This window comes from Trachypithecus francoisi, unplaced genomic scaffold (genome assembly GCF_009764315.1).
Source record: "Trachypithecus francoisi isolate TF-2019V2 unplaced genomic scaffold, Tfra_2.0 Lachesis_group7, whole genome shotgun sequence".
Lineage (NCBI taxonomy): Eukaryota > Metazoa > Chordata > Mammalia > Primates > Cercopithecidae > Trachypithecus > Trachypithecus francoisi.
This window is the reverse complement of record NW_022681472.1, coordinates 95584950-95599097: the sequence shown is the minus strand read 5'-3', so window position 1 is coordinate 95599097 and position 14148 is coordinate 95584950. Positions and strand designations below refer to the sequence as shown.

At 43.0% G+C, this 14148-nt stretch overlaps 1 protein-coding gene across 1 annotated transcript in view; it reads left to right on the top strand.

Moving 5' to 3' along the window:
• The window catches only part of TRAPPC9 (trafficking protein particle complex 9), a 705809-nt gene that overhangs the window by 6756 nt on the left and 684905 nt on the right, over positions 1-14148 (top strand). The window contains exon 3 of the mRNA XM_033202702.1: positions 11321-11427. Within this exon, the coding sequence (XP_033058593.1) occupies positions 11321-11427 (107 nt within the window). The remainder of the gene's footprint in view (positions 1-11320; positions 11428-14148) is intronic.

The window sequence follows — 14148 nt, the reverse complement described above, 5'->3', positions numbered from 1 at the left end:
GCACTCACTGTACTCACTCACTGCAGCCTCCACCTCCTGGGCTCAAGGGATCCTTCCACCTCAGCCTTCTAAGCAGTTGGAACTACAGGTGCATGCCACCATGCCCGGCTAAATTTTTTTGTATTTTTTGTAGAGGTTTCGCCATGTTGCCTAGGCTGTCTCAAGCTCCTGGGCTCAAGTGATCAGTCCACCTTGGTCTCTCAACGTGCTGGGATTACAGGTGTGAGCCACTGCACCTGTCTTTATTATTACCAATATTATTATTGCTGATTATCAAATAGTAACATGAATTCAGGAATACTATGAAAAGACTCTAGACAGCTCAGATCCAGGTTCCGTAGTTTTCAAACAGTTTCCTCTGAGAAAGGGAAGTTTTATTTCTTGTTAAAACTGAGTTATCTTAGTTTATTTTTTATTTTTTTATTTTGTTTGAGATGAGAGTCTCGCTCTGTTGCCCAGGCTGGAGTGCAGTGGCGCGATCTTGGCTCACTGCAACCTCTGCCTCCTGGGTTCAAGTGATTCTTCTGCCTCAGTACCTGGGATTACAGGCGCTTGCCACTGTGCCCAGCTAATTTTTTGTATTTTTAGTAGAGATGGGGGTTTCACCATGTTGGCCAGGCTTTCGAACTCTTGACCTCGGGTGATCTGCCTGCCTTGGCCTCCCAAAGTGCTGAGATTACAGGCGTGAGCCACCGCACCCAGCTGAGTTATCTTAGTTTAAACTACAATTCCTTAATTCCTGCCACTTTTTGCTTTAATTCTCCTTTTATTGTAAGTTTTTTTTTAACTTTACTTTCACAGTATTCAAAGGTTGGGGCCACTAAATCTTAATCTGGAGACTTGTATATGAACCTGTAAGCCTATAATTAATGGACAAAGCTTATTTTAAAAATTAATAGGACATTTTGTAATTAATCCAAAAGAAAGTACTTATCATGGACTTGTAAGTATTTCTTCTTTCTGGTCATTTCTACCTTTTGGACTGTCATCATTATCAAAATAGCTGTGCATTATTCAGCACCTATTGTAGGCCAGTGGCTATGCTAAACGCTTTACCTAAGTTTTACCTCACAGCAGGCATTTGAAGGTAGGGACTAGTACCTCCGTTTTGCAGGTGAGGGGACTGAGGCTGGGTGACTTGCCCCATATCCTTCAGTGGTGAGTGGCAGAGCTGGGATTTGAACCTGGGTTGATGTGATTACAGAGTGTGGATTCTTTTTTTTTTTTTGAGACGGAGTCTTGCTCTGTCGCCCAGGCTGGAGTGCAGTGGCCGGATCTCAGCTCACTGCAAGCTCCGCCTCCCGGGTTTACGCCATTCTCCTGCCTCAGCCTCCGGAGTAGCTGGGACTACAGGCGCCCGCCACCTCGCCCGGCTAGTTTTTTCTATTTTTAGGAGAGACGGGGTTTCACCGTGTTAGCCGGGATGGTCTCGATCTCCTGACCTCGTGATCCGCCCGTCTCGGCCTCCCAAAGTGCTGGGATTACAGGCTTGAGCCACCGCGCCCGGCCACAGAGTGTGGATTCTTAATTGCTCCTCAAATCAGCCTCCCCTTGACTGGCTGCCTGAAACTCTGTGAGTTTATACATGATGAATTTTAGTGGTCTAAGCCTGACTAGGGCTTAAAAGAAGAAATATTGTAAGAATATGAGAGTTGGCATAGATTAAAATTGTGCCTTGTCACGAATATTTTATTGTCAGCTAACAACCTAAAAAGGTAATATTTTTATTTTCTTAACTTTGTAAGCATGGGAAGCAAGCACATTAAAAATAATTACATGTCAGGTGTGTTAAATGAGGGAAAAAGGAAAAAGAAATAAAAATTAAAGAGAAATAAATGATTGCAGTACAAAATAGAAGTGGTTTAAAAAATCCAGCCATTGCTAATGACTTAGTGCTTGTTTTTATCTAGTGATACTTGCTAAGGGAAAAAGTTATATTGAATTAATTTTATGCAGTCTTTTTTTCTTTTTTTGAGACACATGTCTATGGTATGTTGTTTAGGCTGGACTAGAACTTCTGGGCTCAAGCAGTCCCCTTGCTTCAGCCTCTCCATTAGTAGTGGGACCACAGGCATGCATCACTGTGCCTGGCTTCAGTGTACTCTTTAGAATGGAAGAGGAGATTAAGTTAGTGAATTTTGACAGAAATTTAAAATCTATACTCTTTGTTGATGATGAATATGTAAGTTTTGTGGGACTTTGGACTTGTCAGCCTTTTTTATGGTCTAAATATATTTCCTCATATGTGAAATTAGTATATTAGTATATAGTATATTGGTAAATTAGTATATATACTATATACTTTGTATGGTTGTGAGAGTTGGATACCATGGGTACAAAGCACCTAAAAGGGGCTCGATGAAAATTAACTGGTGAGTCAAGGCCAGGCTCAGTGGCTTGTACCACTAGCCACTTGGGAGGCTGAGACCGGAGGATACTTGAGCCCAGGGGTGCAAGGCCAGCCTGGGCAACATAGTGAGATCCTGTCTTAAAAAAAAATTAGCTGTCCCAATGACATAAATTGGTTAGAAGCATCATCTTTGAATAATGAAGATGCTGGTTTATTTCTGATGCACATTCAATATATGTATGTTCATATATATGAATATGATTTAAAGTGACAAGGGTTCAATTATGGTTTTTCAATGCAGTATGAAGTTTTGATGAAATCAGTGTCATTCTAGTAAGATAGGGAATACCTAAATTACCTTGCTGAAGAATATAAAATTTTTTTATACAGAATATATATTATATATCAAAATTCATATTGCCCTGTAATAATCCACTAAAGCCTTTAAACTACTAGAAACTTGTCATTCAGAAGCTGACCATAGTGGGTGCATGCGGTAGCTCACACCTGTAATCAATCCCAGCACTTTGGGAGGCCAAGGTGGGTGGATCAATTGAGGTCAGGAGTTCGTGACCAGACTGGCTAATATGGTGAAACCCCGTCTCTATCCATCTGTGACAGACTGGATTAAGAAAATGTGGCACATATACACCATGGAATACTATGCAGCCATCCAAAAGGATGAGTTTGCGTCCTTTGTAGGGACATGGATGCAGCTGGAAACCATCATTCTTAGCAAACTGTCACAAGAAGAGAAAACCAAACACCGCATGTTCTCACTCATAGGTGGGAACTGAACAATGAGATCACTTGGACTCGGGAAGGGGAACATCACACACTGGGGCCTATCAGGGGGAGGGGGGAGGAGGGAGGGATTGCATTGGGGAGTTATACATGATATAAACGTTATGCACATGTACCCTAGAACTTAAAGTATAATAATAAAAAAAAAAATCTCATTAACTTAAGAAAAATCTAGAAAAAAAAAAAAAATTCAAAAATTAGCCGGGCGTGGTGGCCTGTGTCTGTAATTTCAGCTACTTAGGAGACTGAGGCTGGAGAATCACTTGAACCCGGGAGGCAGAGGTTGCAGTGAGCTGAGGTCGTGCCACTGCACTTCAGCCTGGGTGACAGAGCAAGACTCCATCACACACACACACACACACACACACACACACACACAGCTCACCATAGCAATTAAGTTTTGACAAATTGATACTGAGCTATTTTTATGGAATAAGCCTGTCACCGGTAGAGGGTCGTGACTGCAAGTTGTCCAGGTTCTTAGTGTTTTGAACAAAGAATTGGACAAAATGCCCAACAAAGCAAAGAAAGAAGAAAGCAACAAAATAACAAAAGCAGGGATTTATTGAAAACGAAAGTACACTCCACAGTGGTGGACTGGGCCGAGCAGCGGCTCAAGGGCACAGTTACAGAATCTTCTTGGGTCTAAATACCCTCTAGAAGTTTCCCATTGGCCACTTCATGTTCACCTCTTGGTGATTGGTTTCAGAAAGCAGCCAATCAGAGGCTGAAGTTAACAAAGGTCACTCTCCTGTGCACACATCTGATTGGTTGCAAAAGAACCAATCCGAGGCTAAGGTGAAGTTGCAAAGTTATGCTTCTATGCAGATGAAAAGCAGACATAGTTATACGTCTATGCAAACAAAGACTCCACCCGCAATCAGTCTGATTGGTTGCGGACAGCCAGTTTCCCGTCTGCTATGCAGAAAAGGTCAAAGGGAGCAGTCTCTGGTCCTTTTGTTACTTAGTCATAGAAAGTTAGGGTTTTCCTTTCAATTTAGTTGTAGGAAGTTGGTGTGAAACAATGTTAGGTTCCTTGCCTCTAGATCCTATTCTCCTGCCTCAGGCTTATCTTTTTTGTGATTGAGAAAATTTTGATTTTTTTTTTCTGGATCTGTAATAGATGAAAAAAGTAGAAACGTTGATTTGACATCACTTTTCCTTTATAGCTTGACTACAAGGGGACATTGTTGAATAGATCATGTTTCGTTTTTGTTGTTGTTTTTGTTTGAGACAGAGTCTCGCTCTGTCACTCAGGCTGGAGTGCAGTGGCTCAATCTTGGCTCACTGCAACTTCCATTTCCTGGGTTTCAGTGGTTCTCTTGCCTCAGCCTCCCGAGTAGCTGGGATTACAGGCACCCGCCACCACGCCTGGCTAACTTTTGTATTTTTAGTAGAGACACGGTTTCACCATGTTGGCCAGGCTGGTCTTGAACTCCAGACCTCAAGTAATCTGCCTGCCTCGGCCTCCCAAAGTGTTGGGATTACAGGCGTGAGCCACTGCGCCCGGCCTGTGTGGTTTTTTTTTGAGACAGAGTCTTGCTCTGTTGCCCAGGCTGAAGTGCAGCAGCATGATCTTGGCTCACTATAACGTCTGCCTCCCAGGCTCAAGTGATTCTTGTGTCTCAGCCTCCCGAGTAACAGGATTACAAGTGTGTGCCACCATGCCCAGCTAATTTTTGTAGAGATGAGGGTTCGCCATGTTGGCCAGGCTAGTCTGCAACTCCTGACTCAAGTGATCCACTTGCCTCGGCCTCCCAAAGTGCTGGGATTACAGCTGTGAGCCACTGTGCTTGACCGATTATGCTGTTTTAATATATAAATAAATGTGTTTGTATTTCAACAAAATTGTATGATCAATAGTTAGTTGCCAGTCCTTTGGGAAGTATTTTTTTGTAAGACACTTAGGCTATTTACTGACTGAAATATACAGACGTGACTTTTTTTTTTTTTTTTTGAGACAGAGTCTTGCTCTGCCCCAGGCTGGAGGGCTCACTGCAAGCTCTGCCTCCCGGGTTCACGCCATTCTCCTGCCTCAGCCTTCTGAGTAGCTGGGACTACAGGCACCTGCCACCACGCCTAGCTAATTTTTTGTATTTTTAGTAGAGACAGGGTTTCACCATATTAGCCAGGATAGTCTCGATCTCCTGACCTGATGATCCGCCCGCCTTGGCCTCCCAAAGTGCTGGGATTACAGGCTGAGCCACTGCGCCCATCCAGACATGACTTTTATGATTTTAGGGTTGGTATATTAAGGTGGCTTTTGGTATAGTGCAAAATCCAAGGACTAGGAAAAAGGTTTGCCACTGATTGCTAGAAGAACAAATTCTCTGGGTCTCAACCTCACTACCTGTAGAATGAAGAGAGTGGGCCAGATGCTCGAGTTTTCTTCCTGTTCTAAGATTAGTTTCTATGAGTCTGTGTCTTCTGTTTGTATTTAAGAGTGTTACAGTTTTTGGATTAAATACTGAATACTGGTCCCTTCCTTGAAGCACATTTCAGTATGTGCTAGCTACACTTTTAGTTATGGTCTCTGAGCGTCGTGTTTTAAAAAGCCCTGTTGATCATTTCTTATTATGCCAACAATTAAATTTGTTCCTTTTTTTTTCAGCAACCTGGAAAGACCTTTCTGGCCATAGGTGGCGCTGTTGTACATACATATATATATATATATTTTTTTAATGTCCTAATTTTCCTGTTGGTGAAAGATTTAAACAAGGCTTCCTTCATCTGAATTTTGTTGTTGTTGTTGTTTAATACTTTAGAATAGCACTATGCCCATTATATTTGGATACCTGGGAAAATATTCTAGTTATCTTATTTTTATTATGTCATTTCAGCGTGAAAATTTCAGATGTGTAAAGTGGACAGTGGTGAAATTGGACTTTTTCTCCAATGTTAGAAACCAGTCAGCCATGATTTATAAAAGAGATAGAAACCATCTGGAGCACCTTAAAGCTGAAAGGAATCTGGAACTCCCTGAGTGTTGCACCCACTTTTGCATGTTTGCTAGTGGGTGGTGTTGTGGTGTCATGGAAAAGCCTAATTCAGCTGACTTGTGTTTGAACACAGGTCCTACAGTTCTTTCCCAGGTGCCCCCCACCTCCTTGCTCTGCATCTGTGAGAAGGGGCTCCTAATTTCTGCTTTGTAGAATTGTGAGGATTAGAATGTGTGCAAAATGTTTAGCATGGTGGTCATTTCATAAAATACCTCATGACCATTAGCTATTATTTTATATGAAGTCATCATTTTATAGTGTCTGGAAATTACTAAGGCATTGAAATAGGAAAAATGTTTTCATGAAGAAAGACTCAGTTAGAAAATGAAGGAAATACTTGAGGAGGGTCAGTAGTTCTTATACCCATAATTTAGCTGCAGGTTTAGAGACATGGCCGTTATATAGGCATCTTGACCCTACCCAAACCACAGAATTATTTGCGGATTAGTATATGTTGGGGCTTAAAGGGGCCCAACAATAACGCTCTTGTTTTCTTCAACAAGCAATTGAGAGACGAGACAAGAGTAAGCAGGTAGAGAATAAAAATGCCGCCCTTATTAGTGATGAAACCACATTCTCTGCCAGGCATAGTGGCTCACAACTGTAATCCTAGCACTTTGGGAGGCCACAGTGGGTGGATCGCTTGAGCCCAGGAATTTGAGACCAGCCTGGGTAACATGATGAAATCCTGTCTCTACAGAAAATACAAAAAATTAGCGGGGAATGTTGGCCTGTAGTCTCAGCTACTCAAGAGGCTGAGGTGGGAGGATTGCTTGAGCCCAAGAGGCAGAGGTTGCAGTGAGCTGAGATTCTGCCACTGCACTCCAGCCTGGGCGACAGGGCGAGACCTTGTCTTAAAAAACGAAAAACAACCCCCACATTTTCCATGAATTTGAGGGATGAAGAAAAATGGGCATCCTACTACTGTATATCCAAGATCTGGTGGCTCTGGGCCACAGCGGGCCTTCCTACGAAGGGCACTGTCCCTGTCAGACATAGGCATGGTGGAGCAGAGCATCCCCTGTGCTTCCTGAGTGTAGCACCCAAGGGCGAAAGGAGGGGTTCACGTGCCCAGCTTGTCTCACAAACTCATCTCACAAACTCATCTCACAACTCACTCCCCTTGGGTGGGGGAGGAATGGGGGTGGGCAAGAGGTCAGCATTGCTTAGGATAAAGCCTTTATTGTGGAAACCAGAGGAGTGGGGAGCAAGTGCTGTCTTCCCCCTCAGTTTAAGTAGGTCATGGGGTGACAGTTCTTTCTTTGTAAACACAGAAACAGTGATATCCTTTGCTATTTAGACTAGCAAGGAAATACAAAGGATGATTAGAAGGGAGATTTGTAAAATCACTGTAACAGATAACTTTTTTTTTTTTTTGGAGGGGGGAATGGAGTCTCATTCTGTCATCCAGGCTGGAGTGCAATGGCGCAATCTCGGCTTACTGCAACCTCTGCCTCCCAGGTTCACATGATTCTCCTGCCTCAGTCTCCCAAGTAGCTGGGATTACAGGCACCTGCCACCATGCCCAGCTAATTTTTGTATTTTTAGTAGAGATGGGGTTTTGCCATGTTGGCCAAGCTGGTCTCGAATTCCTGACCTCAGGTGATCTGCCCATCTTGGCCTCCCAAAGTGCTAGAATTACAGGTGTGAGCCACCACACCCGACTGATAACATTTGTTGAACACTTAAAATGTGCTACACACATTTTATTTATTTTTATTTTTATTTTTTTGAGATGGAGTCTCACTATGTTGCCCAGACTGGAGTGCAATGGCACAATCTTGGCTCACTGCAACTGCCGCCTCCTGGGTTCAAGCAATTCTCATGCCTCAGCCTCCGAAGTAGCTGGGATTACAGGTGTGCACCACCATGACCAGCTAATTTTTGTATTTTTAGTAGAGATTTTACCGTGTTGGCCAGGCTGGTCTCAAACTCCTGACCTTGAGTGATCTACCCGCCTCGGCCTCTACACACATTTTGCATAAACCAATTTAACCCTTTAATCTTCACAATAACCAGGTAAGGTAGGTTGGATTATTATCCCAGTTTTGCAGATGTGGAAACTGAGGCATAGAGAGGTTGAGGAACTTGACCAAGGTTATGGAGCCAGTAAGTGGCAGAGCTGGGATTTAAACCCTGGCAGTTGGCCGGGTGCAGTGGCTCACACCTTTGATCCCAGCCCTGGGAGGCCAAGGCGGGCAGATCACAAGGTCAGGAGTTCGAAACCAGCCTGGGCAATATGGTGAAACCCTGTGTCTACTAAAAATAATAAAAAAAAATTAGCTGGCAGTGGTGGCGTGTCTGTAGTCCCAGCCATTCAGGAGGCTGAGGCAGAAGAATTGCTTGAACCTGGGAGGCGGAGGTTGCAGTGAGCCAAGATCACACTGCTGCACTCCAGCCTGGGCGACAGAGTGAGACTCCGTCTCAAAAAAACAAAACAAAACAGAAGAACAAAAAACCCCTGGCAGTCGGGCTGAGCGTTGGTAGATTGGCTTCAGGCGTTTGGAGGTATCAGCATGTCTATAGTTCCATGTGTGCATCTATACATCAGTCAGCGGGCTGGCCCGTGTGGAAAGGGTGGGGCAGAGAGAATTATGCAGCATTGGCATTTGTGTCTTGGCCACTGTCACAGAGAGTGCACGGCGGTTTGCACTGTCCACAGAGAGTGCACGGCGGTTTGCATCGATCATTTGTGTAGGCAGCAGGTTTCTCCTTGTAACAGAACTTTAGTCCCTCAAATTCATCTAGAAAACTCCTGTTCAGAGAAAGTGGAGTTTTCTAGATGAACTTGATTTGTATTTCTTTTCTTTTTTTTTTTTTTTGAGACGGAGTCTTGCTCTGTCGCCCAGGCTGGAGTGCAGTGGCACGATCTCGGCTCACTGCAAGCTCTGCCTCCCAGGTTTACGCCATTCTCCTGCCTCAGCCTCCCGAGTAGCTGGGACTACAGGCGCCCGCCACCTCGTCCGGCTAGTTTTTTGTATTTTTTTTAGTAGAGACAGGGTTTCACGTGTTAGCCAGGATGGTCTCGATCTCCTGACCTCATGATCCACCCATCTCGGCCTCCCAAAATGCTGGGATTACAGGCTTGAGCCACTGTGCCTGGCCTTGATTTATATTTCAACAAAATGGAACTACTGAATTCTGTTTCAGGGAAGGGAGTGGTATTCAGTTCCCCATCTGAACACTTTAATGCCCCTAAATAAAAACGAAAGACAGAGGCTCACAGAGGCTCATCTTAGAACAGGAACAAACTGACGCATCGGCCTCCTCCCTTCATCTTGTAGACAGGGGTGGTGGTGTTAGGCTTTGTTATTCAGGTGCCAGGATCCTGCTGTAGAGGTGACAACCACTAGGAAAGGGCCTAGAAACCAGCATTTGGTGTGTGAGGACATCCTCTGTAACGGTCCCAAATGAGACGTATGGACCTGACTTCTACTTACCTCCTGCCGGTGATTTGGCCTTTGAAGAGAAAATCATTGAGCCCTGATATTTTGGTTTGATTGATAATTTTGTGTCCCTTATTACATTAATGGTTAAACCTCCAGTTTTCCTACATCAGTCTCTTGCAAGTTTGGTTAATGTGAAATCAGTCCACTAGAGGCTGATGATACTAATAATCAAATGATTGATGATTGTGATAATAACTCCGAGGCATCAAAGGTTTAATTCATGTCCCCTATCTAAAGGACATGGCATAGTATAATATATTTCGCCAGGTTCTTCACAGAACAAAACGTTTGTAGGATTATCTGGTAATCCAGACGTCCTCAAGGTCTGTGCAGCTGAATGTCTGCTCAGTGCAGACCTGGGACCTGCTGTCGTGGCCTGTGCGATGGTGGGGCTTCCCTCGGCTCCTCTGGGCTTCCGTCTCCCCATAGACAGTGAGGGCTAATACCTGTTTATTTTGTAGGGTTGCTCTGAAGGTCATACGTGGTCTTTGTTAAGCATCATGCTTGGCATAAAGGTGTTATTCGATGGAAAACAACTGTTTTTTATTTTAATGGTGGCTTCAAGATTGCAGTGATTTTTAGTCTGCATTTACAAACAGAGATGACTGTACACAAAATAGCTCTTAAATAGCATCATAATCATGGGGCCTCTTCTCTGTGTAGACAATTGAATAGATGTGCTATTTCCATAAGATTATTGGGACATACTTTTTGAATCTTCTTAACATGTTTAAGAATGAGAATAGCTAATGATAAACATGACTCTTGGAACCAGTACCTCTTGAGGTGTGTTTTGCCATGATGGGAAATTGCATTCTATAGAGAAGTCTAATTGGATCACACAGATACTTGGGTAGTTTAGCAGACCAGCAAGGCTTTCAAAAGTTTCTTCATAATAGTGAAGTTAATGGTTTTGTATTTTAAACTAACTACAAAGCTAGCTTCTAAAAGTTGGAAATCTTTAGCTTGATGAAGTATCCTGTTGTGTGTGTGCATGTGTGTGTGTGAGAGAGAGAAAGAGAGAGAGAGAGAGAGAGAGAGAGGTATTTTAGGGGGGTTGTGAAAAGTTCCATAGAGCCTCTGGCACTTTTTCTCCCCCATTTTAGGTTGCTGACATACATTTGTGCAAATAGTTATCCTTTGTCACTTGGCTTATTTGTGGAAATAAGGAATTCTCGTATTTGTTTAAGAAGAGCTGGGAAGTCGGGTACAGTGGCTCATGGCTGTAATCCCAGCAGTTTGAGACCACCCTGGCTAACATGGTGAAACCCTGTCTCTACTAAAAATACAACAACAACAACAACAAGAACAACAACAACAACAAAAAAAAAAGTAGCCAGGCGTGGTGGTGCACTCCTGTAATCCCAGCTACTCAGGAGGCTGAGGCAGGAGAATTGCTGGAACCCGGGAGGTGGAGGATGAAGTGAGCCAAGATCATGCCACTGCATTCCAGCCTGGGCGACAGAGCAAGACTGTGTCTCAGAAAAGAAAAAAAGAAAAAAAAAAATAAAAGAAGGGCTGGGAGCATGAACATGGGAAAGTGGGAAGGCAGAGAGGTGAGGAGGCACTTAACAATTTGTTTAGGATATGAGTAATAGTAGCTTTTCTTTTATCTTTTCCTGTCTGAAGCAAAAGGGCACCAAACTTGCAACATACCGTTCCTCAGAATTGCTTTTCTGATCAAATACAAGTCAGATTTTTCTCCAGGCTATGTGAATTATGAAATGTGTTTTAGTAGTTATTTTTAAAAGTAGTTTTGTTTTCCAAATAAAATACCATAATCTGTTCTTTCTTCCAGGGGCACAGGAAGTTCTCATTGATCCAGGTACATGATCTATGTGTTTAGTTTCTTTTGGTTATTTTTTTAAGTGCTTGTTTCATGGTGATGTGAATGAATGGTTAAAATTTCTGGATGATGATCTTTGGAATATTCTGATTTAAGTAACTTTAAATTAGAACTGTTAGAAGCCTGATGATTGATGGGTCCTTGCTTGATGGGCACCCCGTTGCTTTACGTTGTCTGTTGAAGAGGAGGCTTTGAGGAGGCTTCTTCCTCTAGCATGGCTAAGTGAATGATTGGAGAATTGTGCCTTTAATTCTTTGAATGCATTGAGCATGTTTGTCCTGTTAATTTTGAATTCATCTGTAATCATGACTTTGCTCTGATTTGTGGCTTGCGCTCCCTTCCACGTGAGTTCATTCTCTACTGCATTTCGTCTCTGTGTTCTTAACAGGAAAAGAAATCTTGTATTTTTTTTTACAGAGGCAGATTTTTCTTTCCCTTTGTAATATCTTCTGTAATTAATACAGCAAAAACCTCTTTTATTACACTGCTTAATTATTTCATGATGGGCTCTATTATTTTCTGACTTAATGAGAAACAATGACAGGGTAAATAGTACAAAATGAAAACAGCCTAGAATTGAAATCAGATGGCCGTGCTTACGCAGGCTTTGTGACTAACACGTTCGCTTTCATCTCCTTGTGCATCTTGGTTCCGAAATGAAGTTGCCTCAGGTTTGCAGGCGTTGGTTTTAATATTTGCATTTACTCCTTTCTCTAGGCCAGTGGCTAAGTTTCCTGATGGGGTTAGTGGAATGTGTAGAGAAAGGACAATAAATACTTAGTTTGGGTTTCAGGAGAACTGAGTTGCTGATGAGAAGACATCTGGGGGACAGTCAGGAGGGTAGACTTTGTGCCACTGAGGTGCTGAAAGCCCCGCCAACACTGATGACAAATGAAATGGATGTTGAATATACTGGTATTTGACCAGTACGAGTTGCTGAGCCTCAGTTTGGCTGGTTATGCCTGCTATAAAATACCGCATTGCAGTGTGTCAGTCGCATTAGTTGTAGGAGAATTAGATGTGTCCACCATGTAGAAGTAGCTCTGAGCTGTAAGGAAAATCAGGCGTTTGTTGAGATAAGGCATTTTAAAAATATTTCTGAAGCTTTTCAAGATAAGGCTGTGTAGAGGTGAAATTGAGTTTAGAGTGCTGGGAGGAAAAGTGAGGAGATTCTGTAGGGCTTTGTTATTCAAGGGTGCATCAGGGTCCTGCTATAGAGGTGAAAACCGCCAGGAAGGACCCAGAAACCAGTGTTTGGTGTGTGAGGACATCCTCTGTCATGGTCCCAAATGAGAAATGTGTGGACCTGACTTCTCTTTACCAATGGGAGAGCGAGTAAAGAGAATGAGATGCTGTCCTGGCCCCATGTTCTGGTTCCTGCCTTCCAGGCCACCCCAGTTCCTGCTACTGCCTTCTGGCCTCTGCTCGCGGGGACCTTTGCATCAGGACTGACTCGCTACTGAAATCATATCTGTCTTTCAAGTGTTGGTGGTTTCTAAACCCTTGCAAATGTGTTAGCAGTGACAGTGCTGGTAGGGAATCTTCCCAGCTCCTAGGAGCAATGCAATTTGCTTCTCCACAGCCTCTCCATCTGAATAGCTAACGCTCTCTCAGGGGTTGTAAAAGTGTTCAGCTCCTGGAAAACCCATTCACATGAAGCTATCACAAAATTACATCCCTTTCATTTCATTTTTGAGTTTTAAATGGACATAATGTTTGAAGCAAGCTGTTTCCAAATTCTTTTCCTCCCAGCTTTCCCCACCACCGTTTCCAAAACCAGAAGAAGAGTTTCACGGTTTTCGGGGGGGTCCTCCATCTCTTATCCTAAGAACTAAGCTTCCCCTCCCTGCATTTCTAGCAGCTAGGCCTTTGTGTTCTTTATCTGCATTTTTAAAGTGACCTGATTCTTAAAACTCTTTTTTCTTGTTTTTTTTTTTTTTCCTTTCCTTTCCTTTCATTTCATTTTTTTTTTTTTTTTTGGGAGACAGGTTCTCTGCCGCCGAGGCTGGAGTGCAATGGTTATTCACAGGCGCAAACCTAGCTCACTGCACCCTGGAACTCCTGGACTCAGGCAGTTCTCCCACCTCAGCCTCTGGAGTAGCTGGGACTACAGGTGTGCACCACCATGTCCAGCTAATGTTTGAATTTTTTCATAGAGATGGGGTCTCTCTGTGTTGACCAGGCTGGTCCTGGCCTCAAGCAATCCTGCCTTTACCTCCCAAAGTGATTACAAACGTGAGCCACCATGCCTGGCCTCTTTTTTTTTTTTTTAATTTAATTTCTAAACATTTCATGTACATTTAGCAACTACTTTACATAAAATGATCTTTTGGATAATCTTAGTTAACTCATAGTTGCTTTTTCCGTTTTCATGTTGAGGAGAGTTTCTTCTTCCTGTAATAAAAATTAGCAGTTTGCACTTACTATGTGAGAGACAATGTTGTAAGGTGCTTTTTTTAAACAAACAAACAAACAAACTAGTTTTAATGCAGTTTACCTATTTAAAGGGTAAAATCCAGTCACTTTTAGTATATTTACAGAGTTGTGCAACCCTCACCACAATCAGTTTTAGGACATTCTCACAACCCCAACAGGAAGCCGTGTACCCGTTAGCGGTCACTCTCCTTTGCCTATGTCATTGCCTTACCCCCAAGCAACTAGTAAGCTACTTTCTTTCTCTATTATTTGCCTGTTCTGGAC